General features: G+C 42.9%; 1 protein-coding gene and 1 long non-coding RNA gene across 4 annotated transcripts in view; one reads left to right on the top strand and one right to left on the bottom strand.

The window, feature by feature from the left end:
• The window catches only part of LOC143805124 (uncharacterized), a 48,363-nt gene extending 21,511 nt beyond the window's left edge, over window positions 1-26,852 (top strand). The window contains exons 2-3 of the long non-coding RNA XR_013221175.1: window positions 26,299-26,419; window positions 26,613-26,852. This is a non-coding gene — a long non-coding RNA (uncharacterized LOC143805124). The remainder of the gene's footprint in view (window positions 1-26,298; window positions 26,420-26,612) is intronic.
• The window catches only part of LOC143805123 (discoidin domain-containing receptor 2-like), a 207,907-nt gene that overhangs the window by 46,063 nt on the left and 133,988 nt on the right, over window positions 1-27,856 (bottom strand). For all 3 annotated transcript variants that reach the window (XM_077284012.1, XM_077284011.1, XM_077284013.1), the window contains 3 exons: window positions 5,187-5,323; window positions 4,745-4,847; window positions 1,806-2,034 (listed from right to left, as the gene is read on the bottom strand). In XM_077284012.1, coding sequence (XP_077140127.1) covers window positions 1,806-2,034; window positions 4,745-4,847; window positions 5,187-5,250 — 396 coding nt within the window. In that variant the 5' untranslated portion in view covers window positions 5,251-5,323. The remainder of the gene's footprint in view (window positions 1-1,805; window positions 2,035-4,744; window positions 4,848-5,186; window positions 5,324-27,856) is intronic.

Raw genomic sequence — 27,856 nt, 5'->3', positions numbered from 1 at the left:
AGCGATCGGCATCGTTGTCTATATCGCTGCAGCGTCACTTAATGTGACGGTACCTTAACACTACACATCACCCTGAAAACACCATGCCCACCGTCACACATGGTGGTGGCAGCAGCATGCTGTGAAGAGGCTATTCTTCAGCAGGGACAGGGAGTTGATCAGAGTTGATGTGAAGATAGATGAAATATAGGGAACATTCTGGAAGAAAGCTTGCTAGAGGCTGCAAAAGACCCGAGACTGGGGAGTGGATTCACCTAAAAGCTGGAACAGGACCATAAACATTCTGACAGAGCTACGATGGATGGTTTAGATCAAAGCATACTTGTGTATGAACAGCCTAGTAACAGTCCAGACCTAAATCCCAGTGAGAATCTGTGACAATACTTGAAAAATCACAGACGTCTCCATCCAATCTCACTGAGGTAGAGCAAGTGTGCAAAAATATCACCTCTACATGTGCAAAGCTGGTAGAGACAGACCCCAAAAGACTTATAGCAGTAATTGTAGGGAAAAGTGGTTCTACAAAGTATTGACTCAGGGGGCTGAATACAAATGCACGTCACAATTTTCAGATTTATGTTATTAAAATATTTGGGAAACCAGGTATCATTTCCTTTACACTTCACAAATACTTGCTACTTTCTGTTGGTATCACATGATATACAAATACAGCACATTTACTTTTGTGGGTGTAACGTGAAAAAATGTGGAAAACTTCACAGGGTATGAAAGCTTTTTCAAGGCACTGTATCTATCTATCCCCTATCATGATTGAGAAAGGCTCATTACCGGTAATTTTTTTACCCAAAATGTCGCCACACATGGACTGATAAAATCTGCTATTTCTGTAAAACATTTCTGGAGTGCTGTCTATTTTGGGATTTTTTGCATTAGAAACAACAGTTCGGTGATTGGAGACGTGCACTCATGTGGATCATATACTTGTGCTGCTTTAATTCCTGGTCTTTCTATATCATATCTATCTGCCGTATATATCTCACGTGTACTGCCTATTTATCAATCCATCTGCCTAGCTCTCTATCTTTGACACATTTCCGATTCATTATTGCAGTATAGATGTAGTAATAATTATCTACGAGTAACATCATGATTAAACAAGGTCATCATTCACTTTGGCAAGATGGCCATTATCAGAAGTTATGTCAAGGATAAGCAGTCAGCCGCTCACCACTTCACCAGGCAGACGACTCAGGGCCAGTCTGCGGTCATACAGCTCTCTCGAATGGCGTAGTTTGGGAGATAATACTTTTGATGAATTGTTGACTTATGTATTAGTGAAATTGGCTGCGTCATGCATTTGTCAGGGCAGGATGTGGTGTACCCATGAGAAGAAGACATCGTCTTCTCCTGAGACCTGCTGGATGTCATGGGTCTTACTCATCTGAAAGGAGAAGATTAACCTTCTTGTCCTGAGACCGCTAATATGGCCATGACTGGGGGATTAATTCCTATCTTTTCTCGATAGAGCAGTTTAGTACATTTCCTAATACATTACTTTCTTCTCCATTCACAAAATTCTAAATGCAGTTTTAGAGGTGACTGGAGTATAAAAAAAATGATGGAAAAATAAAATAAACTCTACAAGATAAGTTAAGAAAAGTGCGTGGTGTAGGATTAATGCCAGAGACAAGATTAGGATTGTATGGCCACCACTGATGGTTGATACGCAGCTTTCCTAGACAGCAAATCTGTGTGACATCCAATATGCCCGGTAACAAAATACTTTTAATTTTTGGATAAATGCCCTTTAAGCATACATGGTGTGATTTATACAGGGTTCTTGCCTGCTGTCCTTGGTGGTCCTTCCATGAAAGCCATCGCTCCCCGTTGCGACTGTAGTCCACTCGGTAAGATCTGGCAAACTCCTTCCCTGTGGCTCGCGCATGTCGACCCTGAGTTCCAATCAAGGTGATGAAGAAGAGTTTGTGTAGATGTATCTGCAAGTATTGCACATCCTCAGGCTGCAGCAGACCTGCTGGGCACCAGGCTCCATCACCTTCTTCTCGTTGTAGTCTGGGAGAAGAGAACAATTACAAAATTTCCCAACCATGTGGCGCCGCGTGAAGATGGAATATTTGCCCCAGACTTATCACGTGGGCATTAAGTATACCTCCCAACCATCCCGGATATCCCACATTTGTTGAGCTATCCTGTTATTCTGGAAGGTATGGGGTATATCCTGACTTCAGCTTTTTCTGTGACATAATGTTGCAGATCCAATTGAATATAACAGTGGAGCAGAGAGCTCTAAGATCCCTGGTAAATCATCAGGTTTATACAAAGACCAAAGGTTCTGTCAGGACCTTAAGTTCATGTATCAGAGTCAAGTCACACGAGAAAAGAGGGAAGAGGAGCAGGACACAAGTAAGGTGTGCGCGAATATAGTAAGATTTTTATGTGTGTATAGCAGAGCTAAGTGTGTGTGTAGCTGAGATGAGTGTGTGTAAGTTGCAGTGCTGAGCATATATATGAAGTAGAAGTATTGTGTATGTTGATGTAGCAGAATGTGTGTGTGTGTGTGTGTGTGTGTGTGTGTGTGTGTGTGTGTGTGTGTGTGGTGCAGCAGTGCTATGTGTGTTGATGTAGCATTGCTGTCTGTGTACATTGTGGGGGACATTTGGGGGGCATCATAGTGTGTGTGAGGGGGGCTCTGGGGACATTATATTGTGTGTGTGGTCTGCACTGTGGGGGCATTACACTATGTATGGCCACAGTATGTGTTCCTCTTTCTTATTTTTCAAAATTTGGAAGTATGGCATCGTGTAAAGCAGTTAGTGTGCAGTAAACAGTGCAGGGCACAGAAGGTCCCTTACCTCCCTCCCCTTAGAAAGGCACAGATTCTGCCTGTCTATGTCTATACCCAAGCACTGACCAACCTGGGGTGTGCAAGAAAAGTGCAAACAAGCAAGATTTCATTTACACCATCCATCCCCGTAGATAGAAAAAGAATGCTTTATATGGAGTATAGAGTGCTACAAAAAGGACATACAGAATATGGAGTGCTCCAGATGGGACATAGTGCCACATATAGACACAGAATGCTGTATACGTAATATAGAGTGCTACTGACAGAGCATAGAGTGCCATATAAAATACAGAATGCTGCATATAGAATACGGAGTGCTCCAGATGGGACATAGAGTGCCACATATAGACACAGAATGCTGTATACGTAATATAGAGTGCTACAGACAGAGCATAGAGTGCCACATAAAATACAGAATGCTGCATATAGAATATGGAGTGCTCCAGATGGGACATAGAGTGCCACATATAGACACAGAATGCTGTATACGTAATATAGAGTGCTACAGACAGAGCATAGAGTGCCACATAAAATACAGAATGCTGCATATAGAATATGGAGTGCTCCAGATGGGACATAGAGGGCCACATATAGACACAGAATGCTGTATACGTAATATAGAGTGCTACAGACAGAGCATAGAGTGCCATATAAAATACAAAATGCTGCATATAGAATATGGAGTGCTCCAGATGGGACATAGAGTGCCACATATAGACACAGAATGCTGTATACGTAATATAGAGTGCTACAGACAGAGCATAGAGTGCCATATAGAATACAAAATGCTGCATATAGAATATGGAGTGCTCCAGATGAGACATAGAGTGCCACATATAGACACAGAATGCTGTATACGTAATATAGAGTGCTACAGACAGAGCATAGAGTGCCATATAAAATACAGAATGCTGCATATAGAATGTGGAGTGCTCCAGATGGGACATAGAGTGCCACATATAGATACAGAATGCTGTATAAGTAATATAGAGTGCTACAGACCGAACATAGAGTGCCATATAAAATACAGAATGCTGCATATAGAATATGGAGTGCTCCAGATGGGACATAGAGTGCCACATATAGACACAGAATGCTGTATACGTAATATAGAGTGCTACAGACAGAGCATAGAGTGCCACATAAAATACAACATGCTGCATATAGAATATAGAGTGCTCCAGATGGGACATAGAGTGCCACATATAGATACAGAATGCTGTATACGTAATATAGTGCTACAGACAGAACATAGAGTGCCATATAAAATACAGAATGCTGCATATAGAATATGGAGTGCTCCAGATGGGACACAGAGTGCCACATATAGACACAGAATGCTGTATACGTAATATAGAGTGCTACAGACAGAGCATAGAGTGCCACATAAAATACAGAATGCTGCATATAGAATATGGAGTGCTCCAGATGGGACATAGAGTGCCACATATAGACACAGAATGCTGTATACGTAATATAGAGTGCTACAGACAGAGCATAGAGTGCCACATATAAAAACAAAATACTGTATATAGAATATAGAGTGCTACATACAGTATAGATTTAGATGAGTGCACCACAGAGAGAGCATAAGAGCACCAAACATGGAATACAATGTCGCATATAGAAAAAAGTTCATAATGTGCCACACAGATTATAGAGTGTCGCGTGCATAATGTGGAGTGCTTCATATAGAAAACGGAGTGCTACATGTAGAGAACGGAGTACACACTAACACGGCAGAAGCTAAGACTTCAGTGAAGGCATTTCTATCCAGGTGAGGAGAAACATCTGATATCAATGGCCAACTCCGCAGTTCTCCTATTGGCACCGACTGGCTATTTGTCAGCCTCTATGTGCTAAGACTACAAGGATATCCCCTTATGAGTGCTTTATGTAGATCGGATAGTGCCATACCTCGCATACTGGGGCCCGGTTGACTCATACCATTGGCTGGAGGCAGTGATGTCCTCATCACGTATCGTTCGGTCATGCATCCCAAGGGCATACCGACATATGGCTGCCAGGAGAAAAAAAGAGAAATAGATGGGGGCGATAACCGCACAATAACTTGCCACGTATATAGCTACCGGAGGAATCCTGGGTAAACACATCACCAGCACAACTCTCTCCTGTCCTGATGGTTTGCTACAATGTATCAATCTGGTGTCCAGACCATGGAGCTCACAGAGGATTGTCTAGACTGGATATAATTGGAGCAAACCTTCCATGGTGAGAAGTATCCAATCTAGGCTTTGTCGCTCTGGATCTTACCTAAGAATGTTTCTATTCAGTGACCGCAAGCTTGTAAGAAATTTATAGACAAAATATATAAGAAAGGTCCACAAACTGTCCTCACCAGGTATAACTTCTGAGGTTGATCGTCCAGTCAGAAAAGCCAGAAGAAAAATGCAGAGATACATTCTGCGGAGCCTAGACGTGTACTGACCCCCGCTGGCTTTACAGTTCTTCTGACGGCTTCACTCAGCTACATTTCTGTAAAAGAAAGGAATATAACGAGATAGTGGAATTATGGCTTATATATAATGTTACGTGGACATTCCAAATATTTTGGGACAGGTTTTCAGTGACAGCAAACAGATCTTAAAAATAATGAGCCACTGAAACACAAAGTATATAAGTCACAAAACAAGGGGCAAAACTGATACACTGTGTCATGCCTAGCCTAGTCCAGCGAATGTATGGATCCCAGGGTGGATAAAAATCAATGTTTTTTAAAAAAAATCAAAAAAATCGGATTTTTTTGATTTAAATCGGATTTTTTTGATTTAAATCGGATTTTTTTCAATAAACTGCTTTTTGAGGAAAATATTTTACCATCCAAAGGTTCTTCCATCATGAGATAAAGCTGAGTTGTTTAACTCAGTATAATAAAGGCTGTATATGTGTAACATTCACAATGCCATGCTCTTCCAGAGGTTTCTGTAGGATTAGTGGGCAGTTTCTCTCCTATATTATCACAGACGCTCGCTTTACTTACGCAGTTCTCAAAACTGAATTTGACTCCGCAGAGGTCCCAGCCTCTTCTTCATGGCAAAAATGTTACAACATGAACAGAGTTGAGAAAAAGACCTTAATCCTATTGTTCTACAAACCTATGAATACAGAATCAACCCCTTCAGTGCCAAGTCCAAGAAGTTAGACAATATGTTTCTGATTGTTTGGAGTGGAATAGATCTGCACAACACAAGAAGAATGTGAATCTAAGTGTTTTGAGGAGGAAGGGCAAGCAGACAAAAAAATGAAAGTGAAACTTTGAGCACAATACTGCAGCATAGCCACAGACAGACAAGTCTGGATCTGTTTGTGTGTACGATCTGAGGTTTATTACATTCTTTCCTTATAATGGCAGCAGGCCGTAAAAGAGACCCAGTTTGGGAATATTTTAATGAAGCTCCTTCGCCTATCGGTAAGGCAGGCATGCGTGCAAAATGCAAACGATGCAACAAAGAGATGCAAGGCCTGGTGGCGTGAATGAGGCAACATCATGAGAAGTGCGGTGATGAAGATGACCAAAGAAACACTTCACTATCAACATCTTCATTTCCCTTCTGGTTGCAGTTTTCATAATGTGATTTCAAACGGCAAACAAGTCCTTGGATATCCTTTTGACAGTATTTGCACTTTGCTCTTGCACCTTTCTTTCCAAGATCTGCTGCTGGCATCTCAACAAAATGAACCCAAATGGGGTCTCTCTTACGACCTGCCATGGCTCACACAGATCACTTATGAAGTTTGATTGTTACTACAGCCAAGTACTGCTGACTATCCAACAAGTTTGGGCATGTCAACTGAATGGAAAAAGAAACTAAACCAAAAGTGAAACCAAGCTAGAAGTGTGGAATTAAAGGGGCAGTATGAACAAAATGTGGAGGCTATTAATAGTTTATACAATTAAGACATGCTGCTTTTAAACACCTACCTATTGCCATATAGTAAAACAAAAAAGATTTTTACTTACTTTGGGGTCCCCCCCTCACCCTGGTGTTAGATCGTTGCCCCTAGTTTCGTCCGTGTAACTATGGGCGCACATGCGCACTGCTCTCACTTCTCATTTTAATCGTGATTTATATTAAAAAAAACCTTTTGATTTAAATCAGTGATTTAAATCATGATTAAAATCATGATTTAAATCGATCCAATTTAAATAGAAAAAAATCTTTTGATTTAAATCGTGATTTAAATCGTGATTTAAATCATGATTTAAATCGGCGTGATTTAAATCAATCCACCCTGATGGATCCTCCGCCCATTAGGCCCACAGACTATAAAGTTTTGCCCAGTTGACTATATGATGTAGTTCTAACTCTGACCAGTAGATGGCAGAAGACACAAATTTATTGTTCATGTCTAGATAATCCTCCCATTGTAGGTCAATGTTCTGTAAACTGCAGCTCTACAGCTAAAGCTGGAAAGAATGGGAATTACACAATGGTGGGGATAAAAACAAGAATACAATATTGAAGCACAGAGTATTTCAGCAGAGAAGTGTGTTGTTTTTACCGGAGGCAGTGACCAGAGATATGATGATTTCAATGAGGACAGGACTGCAGGTGATGGGGAAGTGTCAAGGTGTGAGGAGGAAAAAGGAGACAGATGGGAGGGTCAGAAACAGAGAGCGGAAGGAGCAGTGTCCTCAGCAGTGCAGAGTGTTTTAGGAGAGGAGTGTGGAGATGTTATGAGGCCAGGTAAAGTAACATAAAATCCTTCAAGTAGAATAGGCTGTTTCTTAAACAACCACATCCCCGGGCAGACAGTAGATGACAACACCCTCTACTTACAGTCATGGTCAAAAGTATTGACACCCCTGCAATTCTGTCAGATAATACTCAGTTTCTTCCTGAAAATGATTGCAATCACAAATTCTTCATTTAATTTGTCTTAAATGAAAAAACACAAAAGAGAATGAAGCAAAAAGCAAAACATTGATCATTTCACACAAAACTCCAAAAATGGGCCAGACAAAAGTATTGGCACCCTCAGCCTAATACTTGGTTGCACAACCTTTAGCCAAAATAACTGCGACCAACCGCTTCCGGTAACCATCAATGAGTTTCTTACAATGCTCTGCTGGAATTTTAGACCATTCTTCTTTGGCAAACTGCTCCAGGTCCCTGATATTTGAAGGGTGCCTTCTCCAAACTGCCATTTTTAGATCTCTCCACAGGTGTTCTATGAGATTCAGGTCTGGACTCATTGCTTGCCACCTTAGAAGTCTCCAGTGCTTTCTTTCAAACCATTTTCTAGTGTTTTTTGAAGTGTGTTTTGGGTCATTGTCCTGCTGGAAGACCCATGACCTCTGAGAGAGACCCAGCTTTCTCACACTGGGCCCTATATTATGCTGCAAAATTTGTTGGTAGTCTTCAGACTTCATAATGCCATGCACACGGTCAAGCAGTCCAGTGCCAGAGGCAGCAAAGCAACCCCAAAACATCAGGGAACCTCTGCCATGTTTGACTATGGGGACCGTGTTCTTTTCTTTGAATGCCTCTTTTTTTCTCCTGTAAACTCTATGTTGATGCCTTTGCCCAAAAAGCTCTACTTTTGTCTCATCTGACTAAAGAACATTCTTCCAAAACGTTTTAGGCTTTTTTAGGTAAGTTTTGGCAAACTCCAGCCTGGCTTTTTTTATGTCTCGGGGTAAGAAGTGGGGTCTTCCTGGGTCTCCTACCATACAGTCCCTTTTCATTCAGATGCCGATGGATAGTACGGGTTGACACTGTTGTACCCTCGGACTGCAGGGCAGCTTGAACTTGTTTGGATGTTAGTCGAGGTTCTTTATCCAACATCCGCACAATCTTGCGTTGAAATCTCTTGTCAATTTTTCTTTTCCGTCCGCATCTAGGGAGGTTAGCCACAGTTCCATGGGCTTTAAACTTCTTGATGACACTGCGCACGGTAGACACAGGAACATTCAGGTCTTTGGAGATGGACTTGTAGCCTTGAGATTGCTCATGCTTCCTCACAATTTGGTTTCTCAAGTCCTCAGACAGTTCTTTGGTCTTCTTTCTTTTCTCCATGCTCAATGTGGTACACACAAGGACACAGGACAGAGGTTGAGTCAACTTTAATCCATGTCAACTGGCTGCAAGTGTGATTTAGTTATTGCCAACACCTGTTAGGTGCCACAGGTAAGTTACAGGTGCTGTTAATTACACAAATTAGAGAAGCATCACATGATTTTTCGAACAGTGCCAATACTTTTGTCCACCCCCTTTTTATGTTTGGTGTGGAATTATATCCAATTTGGCTTTAGGACAATTATTTTTGTGTTTTTTCATTTAAGACAAATTAAATGAAGATAATAATACCAAATAATTTGTGTTTGCAATCATTTTCAGGAAGAAAATGAGTATTATCTGACAGAATTGCAGGGGTGTCAATACTTTTGGCCATGACTGTAGGTAATAAATGGCAAACTATTGTTTTCTGTTATCAGCCTTAGAAGTTAACACAGTGTAAGACCGCATTCACATGACATGTTCCTGATGCATTTCTTCCCATGATTGTATGAAAATCGCAGCAAAAGGAAACACACGTCAACATGTAAAGATCCCCAGTAAATCTCACCCACTTTGTTTAATTTCTTAGATATATTATTCAGTAATTTATTTCTGGGTTAAGTTGAGTGACCACTATGGCTAGCCTTATTCAGGGAGGGCCACAATACGGTGACCTCTAAGGTTAGCCTTGGCAGAGAGGGCCAAGATATGGCAAGGTATTAAGGTTAGCCTCTTACAGGGTGGGCCATGATATGGTGACCACTAAGGTTATCTTTATACAAGGTGGGCCAAAATATGGTAACCATTAAGGTTAACCTTTTACAGGGTAGGCCATAATACAGTGACCACTAGAGTTAGCCTTATACAGGGTGGGCCACGGTATTGTGGCCTCTTAGGTTAGCCTTATACAGGGTGAGCCATGATATTGTGACCACTAAAGTTAGCCTTATACAGGTTGGGCCAAGATATTGTGACCACTAAGGTTAGCCTTATACAGGGTGGGCCACGATATGGTGACCTCTAAGGTTAGCCTTATACAGGGTGGGCCATGATATGGTGACCACTAAGGTTAGCCTTATGCAGGGTGGGCCACGATATGGTGACCTCTAAGGTTAGCCTTATACAGGGTGGGCCATGATATGGTGACCACTAAGGTTAGCCTTATACAGGTTGGGCCACGATATGGTGACCTCTAAGGTTAGCCTTATACAGGTTGGGCCACGATATGGTAACCTCTAATGTTAGCCTTATACAGGGTGGGCCATGATATGGTGACCTCTAAGGTTAGCCTTATACAGGTTGGGCCACGATATGGTGACCTCTAATGTTAGCCTTATACAGGGTGGGCCATGATATGGTGACCTCTAAGGTTAGCCTTATACAGGGTGGGCCATGATTTGGTGACCACTAACTTTAGCCTTATACAGGTTGGGCCATGATATGGTGACCTCTAAGGTTAGCCTTATACAGGGTGGGCCATGATATGGTGACCACTAAGGTTAGCCTTATACAGGGTGGGCCATGATTTGGTGACCACTAACTTTAGCCTTATAGAGGTTGGGCCATGATATGGTGACCTCTAAGGTTAGCCTTATACAGGGTGGGCCATGATATGGTGACCACTAAGGTTAGCCATATGCAGGTTGGGCCATGATATGGTGACCTCAAAGGTTAGCCTTATACAGGTTGGGCCATGATATTGTGACCACTAAGGTTAGCCTTATACAGGTTGGGCCACGATATGGTGACCACTAAGGTTAGCCTTATACAGGGTGGGCCACGATATGGTGACCTCTAAGGTTAGCCTTATACAGGGTGGGCCATGATATGGTTACCACTAAGGTTAGCCTTATACAGGGTGGGCCATGATATGGTGACCACTAAGGTTAGCCTTATACAGGTTGGGCCACGATATGGTCACCTCTAAGGTTAGCCTTATACAGGGTGGTCCACGATATGGTGACCTCTAAGGTTAGCCTCATACAAGGTGGTCTATGATAACCGGTCACCACTATGATTAGCCTTATACAAAGTGGATCATGATACAATAATCACTAATTTTAGCCTTATACAGGGTGGGCCACGATAACAGGCGACCACTAAGATTAGCTTTATGCAGGGTGGTCCACGATAACCGGTGACCCCTATGATTAGCCTTATTCAAGGTGGGCCATGATAATAAGTGACCACTATGGCTAGTCTTATATAGGATGGGCCATGACAATTGTTGACTACTAAGGTTAGCCTTATACAAGGTGGGTCAATGATAGTCGGTTACCACTATTCTTAGCTTTATACATTGTGGGTCATGATACGGTGACCACTCAGATTAGCCTTATACAGAGAGGGCCAAGATATGGAAACCGTTAAGGATAGCCTCTTACACGATGGGCCATGATACGGTGACCACTAAGGTTATCTTTATACAGGGTGGACCAAAATATGGTAACCATTAAAGTTAACCTTTTACAGGGTGGGCCATGATAATGGTCACCACTAAGGTTAGCTTTATGCAGGGTGGGCCATGACACCTGGTTACCACTAATGTTAGTCTTATACAAGGTGGGCCACGATGACCAGTGAACGCTATGGTTAGCCTTATACAGGGTAGGCCATGACAATTGGTGACTACTAAAGTTAGCCTTATACAGGGTGGGTCACAATAACCGGTGACCACTGTTTAGCTTTATACAGGGTGGGGCCCTGATATGGTGACCATTAAAGTTAGACTTATACAAGATTGACAATGATATGGTGACTACTAAGGTTAGCTTTATACAGGGTGGGCCACTATAGCTGGTGACCATTAAAGTTAGTCTTATACAGGGTGGGCCACGATAACCTGTGACAACTATAGTTAGCTTTATACATAGTGGGCCACAATGCGGTGACCATTAAGGTTAGCCTTATACAGGGTGGGCCAAGATACAGTAACCGATAAGGTTGGCCTTATACAGGGTGGGCAACCATACAGTAACCACTGATGTTAGCTTTCTAATAATAATAACAATAATAATCATCATCATAATAATTTTATTTATATAGCACCAACATTTTCCGCAGAACTTTACATTTTGGGGGGACTTGTACAGACAATAAAAGACATTACAGAATAACAATAATTGCATATATCAACAGATACCAAGAGGAATGAGGGCCCTGCTCGCAAGCTTACAATCTATGAGGAAATAGGGGAGACACGAGAGGTGGATGGTAACAATTGCTTGTATTGTACAGTCCAACCATCAATGGTAATAATAAATAGGGTGTTCACATAATGCTGAATGAACCAGTAGCCAACCAGTATGTGTAAAAGTACAGACACAGAGGGCTATTAAATGTGTGAATGGTGTGAGAACAGATGATACTAAGAAAATTTTGTTTGAGCAAAACAGGGATAGTTAGATAAGTATGTTGAGGTGATAGACCAGTCTGAAGAAATGCGTTTTTAGGGCACGCTCAAAACTGTGGTTATTGGGAATAAATCTACATGTACTGGGTAGTACATTCCAAATAATTGGGACAGCACGCAAAAAGTCTTGGAGACGGGTGTGGGAGGTTCGGATTATTGAGGATATTAATCTTAGGTCATTAGCAGAACGGAGGGCACAATTAGGCCGGAGTCATACTACCGTATAATATGGACGAGTGCTATGCGATAAAAAAAAAAAATCGCATAGCACTCAGACCAGTATTCCTCTATGGGGCAGCTCCCATCATCGTTTTTTCCCTCAGCCGTTTTCAACGTGCGAGTGAAATAGCAGTATGCTGCGATTGTCACCGACACTCGGCCGAGTCTCAGCTCACTCGCACCTACAGGTCCTTCTCAAAAAATTAGCATATAGTGTTAAATTTCATTATTTACCATAATGTAATGATTACAATTAAACTTTCATATATTATAGATTCATTATCCACCAACTGAAATTTGTCAGGTCTTTTATTGTTTTAATACTGATGATTTTGGCATACAACTCCTGATAACCCAAAAAACCTGTCTCAATAAATTAGCATATCAAGAAAAGGTTCTCTAAACGACCTATTACCCTAATCTTGTGAATCAACTAATTAAGTCTAAACACATGCAAAAGATACCTGAGGCTTTTAAAAACTCCCTGCCTGGTTCATTACTCAAAACCCCCATCATGGGTAAGACTAGCGACCTGACAGATGTCAAGAAGGCCATCATTGACACCCTCAAGCAAGAGGGTAAGACCCAGAAAGAAATTTCTCAACAAATAGGCTGTTCCCAGAGTGCTGTATCAAGGCACCTCAATGGTAAGTCTGTTGGAAGGAAACAATGTGGCAGAAAACGCTGTACAACGAGAAGAGGTGACCGGAACCTGAGGAAGCAGTGGACTGAGTCTGGTGTGGAAACATCCAGAGCCACCGTGCACAGGCGTGTGCAGGATATGGGCTACAGGTGCCGCATTCCCCAGGTAAAGCCACTTTTGAACCATAAACAGCGGCAGAAGCGCCTGACCTGGGCTACAGAGAAGCAGCACTGGACTGTTGCTAAGTGGTCCCAAGTACTTTTTTCTGATGAAAGCAAATTTTGCATGTCATTCGGAAATCAAGGTGCCAGAGTCTGGAGGAAGACTGGGGAGAAGGAAATGCCAAAATGCCTGAAGTCCAGTGTCAAGTACCCACAGTCAGTGATGGTGTGGGGTGCCATGTCAGCTGCTGGTGTTGGTCCACTGTGTTTCATCAAGGGCAGGGTCAATGCAGCTAGCTATCAGGAGATTTTGGAGCACTTCATGCTTCCATCGGCTGAAATGCTTTATGGAGATGAAGATTTCATTTTTCAGCACGACCTGGCACCTGCTCACAGTGCCAAAACCACTGGTAAATGGTTTACTGACCATGGTATTACTGTGCTCAATTGGCCTGCCAACTCTCCTGACCTGAACCCCATAGAGAATCTGTGGGATATTGTGAAGAGAAAGTTGAGAGACGCAAGACCCAACACTCTGGATGAGCTTAAGGCCGCTATTGAAGCATCCTGGGCCTCCATAACATCTCAGCAGTGTCACAGGCTGATTGCCTCCATGCCACGCCGCATTGAAGCAGTCATTTCTGCCAAAGGATTCCCGACCAAGTATTGAGTGCATAACTGAACATTATTATTTGATGGTTTTTTTGTTTGTTATTAAAAAACACTTTTATTTGATTGGACGGGTGAAATATGCTAATTTATTGAGACAGGTTTTTTGGGTTATCAGGAGTTGTAGGCCAAAATCATCAGTATTAAAACAATAAAAGACCTGACAAATTTCAGTTGGTGGATAATGAATCTATAATATATGAAAGTTTAATTGTAATCATTACATTATGGTAAATAATGAAATTTAACACTATATGCTAATTTTTTGAGAAGGACCTGTATATAAGCCTATGGGTGCGAGTGAGACAACGCACATCACTTGGATATCATCCGAGTGATGTGCATTATATGCTGACCCCGGCAATGGAGGAAAATGATACTTTAGCTCCAGCCTCTGCTGCCAAGCTCCACACAGCAGAGGATACAGAACCAGGAACCCGAACTCCACAGAAGCAGCAGATATACCGCTGGAACCAGAGAGCAACAAACTCCTAGGTTGGTCTTCATAGATTAACTCTATTACCAACAGTCAGCTGATGCATCATGTGATGATTTAAAGGATGGTGGGAGTGGTCACCACCCACATCAGCTGACCAGCAACAAAGCAGCTGCCAGCAAGGAAACTGACATTAACCTTTGCTGGCCCAAAAGGAAAAAAGCAATGTTTAAATGATAGCAGAACCAGAGCTGTCATGAATGCAAAAATGAATCGTGACATATGGTTTGTCCAATAGGGGCAGTATACAAGGAGAATAGGAGGGGGCCTAGAACTGATCCTTGTGGAACCCCAACAGTAAGAGGAAAAGGAGAGGAAGAGGAGCCAGCAAAAGATACAGTGAAGGAGCGATCAGAGAGGTAGAATTAGGAGAGAACTTTGTCCTTGAGGCTGATGGAGTGTAGAATAGTGAGGAGGAGCTGAAGATCCACTGTGTCGAATGCTGCAGAGAGATCCAGGAAAACCAGCAAGGAGCAGTGACCATTAGATTTAGCTGTTAGTAGATCATTAAAGATATTAGTGAGGGCAGTTTCAGTAGAGTGCAGGAACCGGATGGTAGAGTGTCAAGAAGAGAGTTATCTGAGAGATAGCAGATTAAACGGAAGTGGACCAAGCGTTCCAGGAGTTTAGAGATGAAGGGGAGATTAGAGACCGGTCTATAGTTAGCAGCACAGTTTTAGCCGAGGGATGGTTTTTTAAGTAATGGATGTATGCTGGTGTGTTTAAATGAGGAGGGAAAGATATACCATATGAGAGAGAGGTTGAATATTTTTGTTAGGTGAGTGGTGACAGCTGGGGAAATAGAAGGGAGGAGATGTGAGGGAATAGGGTCACTGGTGCAAGTAGTAGGGCAAGAAGATGCAAGGAGCTTTATACAGGGTGGGCCATGATAATCAGTGATCATTATGGTTAGCCTTATATAGGGTGGTCAACCGTAATTGGTGACCACTAAGGATAGCCTTAAACACGGTGGAGCAGCATTGCAAGAGTTAGGCCGGCGTCACACTCAGTGTATGAAAATACGGTCCGTTTTTTACGGCCGCAATACGCAGAAATGTTCCCAAAATAGTGATCCATATGTCATCTGTAGGCAGGGTGTGGCAGTGTATTTTGCGCATGTCATCCTCCGTATGTAATCCGTATGGCATCCGTACTGCGATATTTTCACGCAGGCTTGCAAAACCGACATCTAATAGATTTATGTGCTCAAATGTTCATTAAAACATATATACAGTATCTATATATATATATATATACATATATATATATATATATATATATATATATATATATACACTCACCGGCCACTTTATTAGGTACACCATGCTAGTAACGGGTTGGACCCCTTTTGCCTTCAGAACTGCCTCAATTCTTCGTGGCATAGATTCAACAAGGTGCTGGAAGCATTCCTCAGAGATTTTGGTCCATATTGACATGATGGCATCACACAGTTGCCGCAGATTTGTCGGCTGCACATCCCAAAGATGCTCCATACAAGGCAGGATGGATCCATGCTTTCATGTTGTTTACGCCAAATTCTGACCCTACCATCCGAATGTCGCAGCAGAAATCGAGACTCATCAGACCAAGCAACGTTTTTCCAATCTTCTACTGTCCAATTTCGATGAGCTTGTGCAAATTGTAGCCTCAGTTTCCTGTTCTTAGCTGAATGGAGTGGTACCCGGTGTGGTCTTCTGCTGCTGTAGCCCATCTGCCTCAAAGTTCGACGCACTGTGCGTTCAGAGATGCTCTTAGGCCTACCTTGGTTGTAACGGGTGGCGATTTGAGTCACTGTTGCCTTTCTATCAGCTCGAACCAGTCTGCCCATTCTCCTCTGACCTCTGGCATCAACAAGGCATTTCCGCCCACAGAACTGCCGCTCACTGGATTTTTTTTCTTTTTCGGACCATTCTCTGTAAACCCTAGAGATGGTTGTGCGTGAAAATCCCAGTAGATCAGCAGTTTCTGAAATACTCAGACCAGCCCTTCTGGCACCAACAACCATGCCACGTTCAAAGGCACTCAAATCACCTTTCTTCCCCATACTGATGCTCGGTTTGAACTGCAGGAGATTGTCTTGACCATGTCTACATGCCTAAATGCACTGAGTTGCCGCCATGTGATTGGCTGATTAGAAATTAAGTGTTAACAAGAAGTTGGACAGGTGTACCTAATAAAGTGGCCAGTGAGTGTATATATATATTTCATTGAGACATTATATATATATATATATATATATATATATATATATATATATATATATATATATATATATATATATATATTAATATTAATATTTAATTCAGCGCTAGGTATCATAAAAGCCGGTAAATCAATTGCCGGCTTTTGCTATCTCCTTCCCAAACCCGACATGATATGAGACATGGTTTACATACAGTAAACCATCTCATATCCCTTTTTTTTTGCATATTCCACACAACTAATGTTAGTAATGTGTATGTGCAAAATTTGGGCTTTTCTCTATAACGCCGGTGCGTATTTCTCGCAAGTCACACGCATGGTCCGTGTGTAATCCGTATTTTTCTCGCCCCCATAGATTTTCATTGGCGATTTTTTTTGCGCAATACGGTGACAAACGCAGCATGCTGCGATTTTCTACGGCCGTACAAGACCGTATAATACAGATCAGTAAAATACGGCAGATAGGAGCTGCCCCATAGAGAATCATTGTACCGTATGCAATCCGTATTTTCTGCACCTCTCATACGTCCGTAAAACTCGCTAGTGTGACACCGGCCTTAAAGAAGCAGGAACGCTTGTATTGTGACGCTGGATATGACGGTAGATGCTATTGGACTTCCTGCGTTTCCTGTATCGGGTTAGTACATCCTTCCATTATCCTGTACAAACCACTAAAGCGTGGTGTGGTTTTCGTGACCCACCTTGTGGTCCCATCTGGTAATGTCAATAATACAACATATAGACCTGAAAGATGAATGCCCATATAACCTGTGACTCTCCTGAAACTGCAAATCTCAGTTGACAGGTTCACATGCTGAGAGTTGTAGAGACCCAAGGACTAGAAGGTCCCATTGTGCAGACCTCTCATCTATAGGAAGATACATGAAAAATGCCTAATCCAAGTGTAATGAGAAGTTCGGCAACTTTCCAAAGATCTCTGCTTTCTGTCAGTGAATTGCAATCTGAAAATCGCTAGCTGGTCTGATACATCCCACAGCTGAGTGTTTATTACAGTTGTAACCAGTCTGTTATGTCCCGTGAGCTATTACATCAGCTTCCCAGGGCTCTCCCCTGTGTTTGTTACAGTGTGTCAGTCTGGAGCCCAGGCTTATCACCTTATATAGGATAGTCACAGACCCGTAGCTGATGCATTTCAGCCTCTTAAGTAGATTAACATTCACTGACAGCAATCAGAGATCTTGTAAAGGTAATATAAAATCTATTACAAACTACCTCAGACCAGAGACCCCTTTTACGTTCCCCTTGATTCGTAATAAGTCATCCTACCAAGATATCTGGATAAGACCCCGGTGCCTCCGCCGCAGGACAATGATCTTGCGGTCCCTGTCATCTAGGAATCTGCGCCCTCTCAGTCTCCTTGTTTTTCTCCTGTTCTGGATGTTTTGGGGGGTTAAAATTCCTGGAATCGTCTCGTGAGTGGCCGTAATGGAAAACACATGTAATCATCTGTACACAGGCGGCCTGGCTCCTCTCTTCATGCCATGTGCTCCCTACTCTGCTTCCCATCACCCAAAAGCTTCCTTGTTGTATGCTACAACAATACTATGCTAACATTTTTCTGCTATATGGTGCTTACAAAATACCACTACACAGTGAGAAATATACCGACATATGATGCTCACATAACACCTCCATACAGTGCTCATATAATACAACCAAACATTGCTCACATAACACGGCCATGCAGTTCTCACATATTACTGCCATATGATACACATATATATTACCATACACTTTACATATAATATTCCCATACAGTGCACACATACTTCCTGCATACAGTGCACATATAACACTGCTATGCTCAAATAATACTACACTTCTGTGAACATATACCACCACCATACAGTGCTAACATTTTGCTGCTATACAGTGCTTACAAAATATCACCGTACAGTAACACATATAGCCACATACAATAATACCTCCACACAGTACACATATAATACCAGCAGTATTCACATAATATCACCATACACTGCTCACTTCATGCCACAAAACAGTGCTCACATAATACCGCCATATAGTGACCGAATAACAACAACATACATAAAGCAATTTAATATCAGTGCAGTGCAATAAAATATTGCTTTAGTCCGAAATCAGATGTTCATGGCCTGACTGCAGGTGTCCTGCCCTGAATGTGTCAGCTTCATATATGGGTCAGGAGACGTGCGGTCCGTCCGTGCTTCACGCTCCAATGTCCATACATGGGCTGTGATACAATGTGTTACTATCCATAGCGATTCTATTGCGTTATCTAGAGAACTAATGTGCTGCCAAAATAAAGAATATTGACCAAGTCAGTTCTGCTACTTTCTGTATGCTCGCACCCAAAGCCTGTAAACTACAAACTATATAGCAGAGCTACATGAACTGTCTCATGTGTGCACATACAGTGCTAAGGAGCACCACAGTGCTCGTTCAGTGTGATGAAATGGCAACTTCAGCTCTGCTAAATCCTCATATTTTGTATTTACACCCTTTATGTAAAGCTGTTTTCTATACAGTCAATAAAAATACCAGTTGGGGGGAATATACAGATGGTCCGGTAGATCAAGTGCAGATGCTATGACAAGGCCCTTTCCCTGGAGATGACATTAGGCCAGTTATTTACAAGAGAGGAGGGATCGGCACAGGAAGGTCCTCCCATGAGGACAGAGGAATGTGTTGTACGATTACCCTGACATAGCAGCTCGGACTTCTGTATCCGTCTTATTGTCACCGGATGAAAGTGCAATTATTTTACTGTCAACTAATAATCCAGAAAAGTTGATAATCTGAAAAATAATGTGGGATTTCAAAAGACTTTCTCCACCCTTAGGGTATGTTCGCATAGAGATTTTTCATGGAGTTTTCAAAACTGAAAACATACCCCGAGAACATACCCTTACAATATACTTTCTATGGTTGTCAACTAATTCTAAGTATCAGATATCTGACACATATTAGTGGCCCATATATGTTTATGTACACATGGACACCGAACATGCTGCATGCTATGTGTCTCAAATATGCTGCCATATAGTGCTAAAGCTGCTGAACAACGTTTGTGTACATTTCAGAGATGACATCAGTGTGTACAAGTCATCACAACCACTAAATAGCACTTAAATAACATCATCATATAGTCTCCAAATAATGCCACCAAAAAGAACCCCCAAAGTCATGTACTTTCAGACTAATAGTGCCCAAATACTGCAATCATACAGTGCTCAACTAAGACCATTACACAGTACTGTACGTATTTATCACCCTCACCAACAAAGCACTCCGGGGCTCAGCACCACCCTACATCTCCTCTCTGGTGTCAGCCTACCACCATACCCGTGCCCTCCGTTCTGCTAATGACCTGAGGTTAGCATACTCAATAATCAGAACCTCCCACACTCATCTCCAAGACTTCTCACATGCTGCGCCAATTCTTTGGAATGCACTACCCAGGTTAATACGATTAATCCCTAATCCACACAGTTTTAAGCGTGGCCTAAAAACGCATTTCTTCAGACTGGCCTACCGCCTCAACGCATTTCCCTAACTATCCCTGTGTGGCCCATTCAACATTTTTACCAAACCAGGTTCCTCGCATCATGTTCTCACATGCTTCATGCATCTAATAGCCCTCTGTGTCTGTACTGTTACATACTTAGGCTGATAACCGGTTCATGCAGCTTTACATGAACACCCGATCCTTACACTATGGCTGGTCCGAACAACGAAAGCAATTGTTACCATCCACCTTTCGTGTCTCCTCTTTTCCTCATAGATTGTAAGCTTGCGAGCAGGGCCCTCACTCCTCTTGGTATCTGTTTTGATCTACATGCTTACTGTTATGCTGTAATGTCTATTTTATGTACAAGTCCCCTAAAAAATGTAAATTGCTGCGGAATATGTTGGCGCTATAGAAATAAAATTATTACTATTATTTATATTATTATTATAGTGCTTAAATAAAACAATCACACTGATAAATAATATCACCGGGAAGTATCCTTTAAGTTTAAATAACACCACCAAACAGTGCCCAACTACTGCAATCATACAGTGTTCAACTAACACTACTGTACATGCCAAAATAAAGCCTCCATACTGTGCGTAAATAAAACAACCACCCATAACCTAACTAAAACCACCATACTATGCTAAACATCACCAGAAAACATATTTTTACATAAGCTCATCTATCATACAATGCCCACATGCTATTATCATACAGAGTTCAGCTAAGACCACCAAAGACTGCCTAAATAAAACCATCATAAATAGCTACAAATTTTCTAAACGTCCCAATATATACCGCCGCACAGTGTCCAAATGTTGCCAGACAACACCCACAAAACATCACATTCATAACTTCCTATGAAAGTGGTTTCTTCTAATAGAGACTGGCTGATGGTTCTCTCAGGACCCTGCATCGGGTCGTCTATGGCGGGCAGACACATGGCGTTACCCAGAAATATTGGCATTGACGGTACGAGCTGCTTACATGTACGGGCTGTGCTTTGGCTCATGTCCCTCTCATCCTTCCTCCTGTCACATGTAAGTCATTAGGGCAGGCCTGCACATGACGCAGGTCGCTCCAGCAACGTGCCATCTTACATCTGGCATAAAGTAGAGGAAAATGAATAATGTGGAATGTGATGTGCCATAAATGTGGGTGCGGGCAGAGATGATGTAACCACATGTACAGAACATAGCGAGGACTATAACACAGCGAAAATTGGCTACTCACTGCTAACGTGGTCCCTAAATGACCTCTTACACCCCACTATATAGAACAGGGGCCTCAAACTCAGCCGGGTATATGGGCCACATATAGAAAAAAATTTGAATTTGGGAAGCCGCATTCTTTAAAGAACAAAGTGACATTTTTAGTGGTACCATTTTTTTTTTCAATATACCTTTCGAACATTTTTGCGATTTTTTTTTTTTATAGTTTTTTCGAGCTAGGGTCATTATGGATGTGGTGATAACAAATATGCACTCATATTGTAGTTAGGTCCCCATGTTGTAGTTATGTCCCCATCCATGTTCTCTTATTGTAGTTATGTCCCCATGTTGTAGTCATGTCCTCATCCATGTTCTCATATTGTAGTTATGTCCCTAGGTTTTAGAGGAGGTAAATAGGAAAAAAAGTGAAGCAAAAAATGTGTTCAATTCTGTACTAATATTTCTATCCTGGATTATATATATGTCCCCAATCCAGGTACACATGACACCCTAATCCCTATCCTGGTATGCATGGCCCTCTCATCCCTATCCTGGTATGCATGGTCCCCTCATCCCCATCATGTTATGCATGGTCCCCTCATCCCCATCCTGGTATGCATGGTCACCTCATCCCCATCATGTTATGCATGGTCCCCTCATCCACACCCTGGTATGCATGGCCCCCTCATCCCTATCTTGGTATGTGTAACACCCCAGGTAACCGGTTGTTACAGTGATGTTGCCTTCCTTTCGGGGAGGGCGATGTCATGCTTGGAGGCAAGGAGGATTCCCTTTATCAAGTAACGCACCTACATGCAACACAGTCTGAATCCAGACCAAAAGGGGGAGCTCTGAACCCGGATTCAGGGGAGCTTCCCCAGCTTTAGGTATCCTGGTCTGGAGGAGGAGTTAGATTAGTCTGGAGAGACAGTGGAAGAGAGAGGAAGGACTGAGAGCAGACAGTGGGGCCGTGCAGCCACCTGTGAGCTGCAGCTCCAGGAAAGGAAGATAACCTGAAGGGTTGCATGTTAGTGAGCATCAGAGGAAAGAAGCACAGGAGAAGGAAAGGGCTTAGAGTGGAACTGTGACTGGGCACCCTCTGGGCCGAAGAGCAGGAACCGGGCACCGGGAGCCCGAGGCTGTGTTGTACTCCAGGTCACATGGCAGAACCGGAGGGCATAGGACTTTATGTAATTTGACCGCACCCACACCTGAAGCTGCAGCAGTACACAAGGAGCCCGGGTCATGCTAGAGACCCTATAAAAAGGCTCACACTGCCCACCATACGGGTAACGTTCCCAGGACAGGAGAGAGAGAGGACTTTGCCAGCAAGCTACAGGCAGCAGGGACCTCGCATACGAGCACGAGTAGGAAGGCTTACAGACCTCACCTGGGAGAGGGATCACCATTGCCTCCAGGCCGGCCGGACCATATCACCACCTGTTCCTGGTACCCTGGACTGTGGCCTGCTACCACCAGTAAACCAGGTAAAGACGCTACAACTCTGTGTCCTCTATTTATTTGCCGGCATACACCATCCCTGCCCAGCACACCGGAGCCCTGGGGACCCCGCTTCACCTGTGGGAAGCGTTACCATCTTTGCTGCAGTAGCATCGCCCCAGAGGATCCTTTAAGCAGCGTTGATCCCCTCTGACCGAGAACCACAGGTGGCGTCATGAACACAAACTTTACTACAAAACCCTTTAACTCATTTTACTTGGGCACCCAGTGCCACGGACCGGGTTGCAGCCACCATGACATCCCCTTTAATTGCCCTGGCGGGTGACTCATATGCATGGCCCCCTCATCGCTATCCTGGTTTACATGATCGCCATCCCTATCCTGGTATGCATGGCTCCCATCAGATAAGCATTACAAAAAATAAACCATTCCAACTTACCTTCCTGCGTTCCCTTGCAGTGTCTTGTTCTGATGCCAGCAGCTGATTTATGCTAGTAAGCAGCGCATGGCGGGGATGGTATGCACTGCCTACAAGCAGAGGACAGCTGCCGGAATACTCACTGCTCCTCACGTCGGAACTGTAGGAGTGGAGAGCAGTGAATATTCAATGATCTTTAATAGCGGGCATAGTAGCCGTCTTCGTGCGGTCGGGCGATCAAGTGTGCCCGCTACTTAAGGGAATGAATATTCACTGCTCTCCACTCCTATAGTCCCAGCATGGAGAGCAGTGAATATTCATTCTCTTTAGTAGCAGGCACACAAGATTGCACGGCCACTGCAGGAATCCGGCGGCTGCGCTTACTGTGCCTGCTATTAAAGAGAAATGAATATTCACTGCTCTCAAATCCCATGGGGATAAAGATTTGTGAATATGAATTTCTCTTTAGCACCGGGCACAGGCGTTAGCCGCGGCAGCCGGCTCCTGCCTCCTGTAACCCACAGCTCCGCCGCTGTCTAAGGACACACATTCAGCTAAAATAAAACAAAAACACTGCTGCTGCCAGCCCCCTGAACTGGGCAGGGATGCCAAGGGGTCTCCAGTGCCTGTGGGCCACATGAAGCAGCCTCAATGCCCGCGGGTCGCGTATTTGAGAACCCTGGTATATAATATACGGTTGTGGCTACAGTATGATGTACAGGGTTATGGGCATAACATTGTAAGTGAGGGTGTAAGGTATAGGGCTATGGTATAAGGTATGAGGAACAGGATTATGGTTAGGGTATAGGACAAAGTGTTAAGATAAAAGGTAATAGAGGTAAAGGTAATGGAGAAGAGTTAGAGACAAGGGCTGATGTACAGGATTCATGGCTTAGGATAAAGTATAGTATTAGGGGTTATATGACAGGGGTTGTTGTACAGGATTAGGGGTTAGAGATTGGCTATAGGGTTATGTTTAAGGTATTGTATTAGGGCTTAGAGTAGAGGGTTATAGTTATTGGGTTACTGTAGTGGATCATTATGCTTAGAAACATGGTGCAGATTACGAACGTCATTTTTCCATTTTTGCGTTTTTTTTTCACACTTAAGGGGAAGAATCACACCAATCACATTAAAAAATGGTCCAGGTTGCGAACTCTTTTGAGAAAACAGCTGTTGTGTAATACGACTCCCCAGAGACTCCCTAATGGTTGCATAACCATGAGTGCTGGCTTCCTGGAGGAACGCTGAGAATCCTCAGCTCTCACATTCTTCAGCTCTTCTCCGAACAATCCCAATTACATTAAGGAAAGATGGCCGCCCAAATGCTGGCGTCAGACTAATAGCACAAAGCTACGGATGCTATAGTGACATACTGATGATAATTAAAGAGTCACAAACACCTTGACCATAAAGAGAACTGCAGACTAAAACATTTATGGGCTAAAATAATACTTCTGTGTCATCGATAGTTCAGTGACAGCAAGCAGAGATCTTGAAAATGTTAATGATTTAAAACACACACGTATGTTGGAGACGTGAAGAACTTTTTTTATCACTTGATTATTTTTTTTTAACCATCCCTTGTGCCCTTGTCATGGAAATACGACTCAAAAGGAGTGAAGTTCTAGAAATCGTAAAGTGTCTGGTCAAGGGCACGTGTAGTCTAGAAGTTACACAAGTGGCTGCTATAAGGTCTGGTCGCTCCTTTGCCCAGTATCCTTTACCCTATGCACTGAATGAGCAATCAAACGATAATAATAATAATAATAATTTTGATTTATATAGCGCCAACATATTCCGCAGCACTTTACAATTAAGTGGGGACATGTACAGACAAATTCAATACAAGTTAAGACAATTTAAACAGTGACATTAGGAGTGAGGTCCCTGCTCGCAAGCTTACAATCTACAAGGAAATGGGGGGACACAATAGGTGAAAACTGATTGTTATTTCAGGGCTGGCAATTATAATAAATAGGTATTTTTATATAAAGCTGCATGATCCGGTCATCAGCCCGTGTGTTTAAGTGCAATAGTCAAGTATCAAGTGCAGTTATCATGTGCATGGAGGGTGTGGAGACAGATGAATAGTAGGGTGCAGATTCAGAGTAATATTTGGAGGGAGGGAACAGGGCAAAGTTAGTTTACTGAGTAGTTGATGTGGTAGGCTTGTTTGAAGAGATGGGTTTTCAAAGCTTGAATAGGTCGGGGCTAGGTATCAGTCTGATCGTCTGGGGAACTGCATTCCAGAGAGCTGGCGCAGCACGAGAGAAGTCTTGTAGACGGAGGTGTGAGGTTCGGATTACGGGGGATGTTAGCCTTAGGTCGTTTGTAGAACGGAGGGCACGTGTAGGGCGATAGAGATGAGAGAGGAGATATAAGGCGGTGCAGAACTGTGGAGAGCTTTGTGGGTGAGAGAGATGAGTTTATACTGGACCCTGTAGTGAATGGGTAGCCAGTGTAATGACTGGCACAAGATGGAGGCATCGGTGAAGCGGCTGGACAGAAATATGACCCTGGCTGCAGCATTCAAGATGGATTGGAGAGGAGAAAGTTTGGTAAGAGGGAGACCAATTAGAAGAGAGTTGCAGTAGTCCAGACGAGAATGAATAAGAGCGACAGTAAGAGTCTTAGCAGTTTCAACGGTGAGAAAAGGTCGGATTCTGGAGATGTTTTTAAGATGCAGGTGACAAGAGCGAGTGAGTGATCGGATATAGGGAGTAAAGGAAAGTTCGGTGTCGAATATGACCCCAAGACAGCGGGCATGCTGCTTGGGAGTTATGGTTGAACCCTCCAGGGTAATTTTGATGTTGGGTAGGGTGAGGTTAGTAGAAGGGAGAAACACAAGAAGTTCCGTTTTGGAGAGATTTAGTTTCAGGTAGAGGGAGGACATGATGTTAGAGACAGCAGACAGACAATCCTTGGTATTTTGAATTAGGGTAGGGGTGATGTCGGGGGAAGAAGTGTATAACTGGGTGTCATCAGCATAGAGATGGTACTGGAACCCAAATCTGCTGATTGTTTGTCCAATAGGGGCCGTGTAAAGAGAGAAGAGGAGGGGGCCTAGGACTGAGCCCTGCGGAACCCCGATAGCAAGGGGACGAGGAGAGGAAGAGGAGCCAGCAAAAGATACAGTGAAGGAGCGGTCAGAGAGGTAGGAGGAGAACCAGGGGAGGGCTGTGTCTCACAGGATTAAATCTCCTATGAGGACAAAAAAAGTAAAAAAAAAAATGTTTTGGTATTGCCATAATTGTACCAACCTGGAGAATCTGTAAAAGTAAAACCTAAAAAACAATGGCAGAATTTTTTTTGTTACAATTTCACCTGATTTGGATTTTTTTTTCCAGTACATTATAGTGTAAAATGAATGGCATTTTTCAAAACTGCAACTGGTCCCACATTAAAACAAGCTCTAATACGGCCGGGGGCATGGAAAAATAAAGTTATGGCTGTTGGAAGAAGAAGAGGAAAAAAGGAAAGCGCAAAAATGAATATTGGCCGCAAATGGAAGTTTGAAGGTGGCAGCTCCAGATGACCCCGATATACACTGCTACAAGGGGGTAAATGTGCCCCTAGGAGACTGGGCCCTAAGTAAGTGCAATCCCTAATTCTAGAGCACATACATGGACATGGCGTATGTAGCATCCCTATGTGCCGCGCAATTTATGCACTGTAAGGGTTAGTCCTAGATCACAGATCGTATTGCAGATTATTACCAGCTGCCTTGGACTGAACTGTACAGCGGCTCTGGAGGAGAATATTCACACACAGACCGTGTGAGAAAATGCTGGAGTGTAACGTCAGGGAACGCAGCGCATGTGAGCACAATGAAGTCACAAGTCATAGTATAACATTGAGGTTATAATCAATTATCTTTCATTAGGGGCAAGAAAATATGGCCGCCAATAATATGGTTTCTAGGGTTCTTATCCCACAAAGGAAAAATGTGCATGGAGTTTACATGTTCACCCCTTGTTGTCGTACCTGTCCCCCAAAACATCAAACAATGTCTTATCTATGGCGAGACCAACTGTTGTTGATCGGCCAGTTTAGGAATCTGATCTATAATTCTGCACTGCACATCATGAAATACTCGTGTCACACCGCGTCTTTACCTACTGTGTATTGTGTCACAGGAAACAAGGGAAAGACTGAGTCCACGTCCTTTCCGGCATTATTACATCAATTACATTAGTATTTAGGGAAATTATCAAATTTAAATCACATTTGAAAATTCCAGTGATGTCCATCCCCAACAGCCCCATATAATGTAAGACTAGAGAATGGTCTGTGTCAATAAATGGAGTATTCATATGTATTATTACAGCTGGTATAAGTTATCCATTTTGTATCTAGTGATATGAAGCATACTGGTATAACCTGGGCATCTCCTGTAAATAATTATATATGTACAGCTGGTATAACCTGGGCATCTCCTGCATACAATTATATATCTGCAGCTGGTATAACCTGGGCACCTTCTGTATGTAAATATACAGCTCTCCTGCTTTGTCTGTCTAAGAAGTGCATATAGTACATCACCCAACTTTCCACACAGACTTTCCTCCGCTCCTAGCATTCACATGGTATG

This window comes from Ranitomeya variabilis, chromosome 2, assembly GCF_051348905.1.
Source record: "Ranitomeya variabilis isolate aRanVar5 chromosome 2, aRanVar5.hap1, whole genome shotgun sequence".
Taxonomy (NCBI): Eukaryota; Metazoa; Chordata; class Amphibia; order Anura; family Dendrobatidae; genus Ranitomeya; species Ranitomeya variabilis.
Note: the sequence above shows the minus strand (reverse complement) of the source record. Positions and strands in the feature narration are given on the sequence as shown.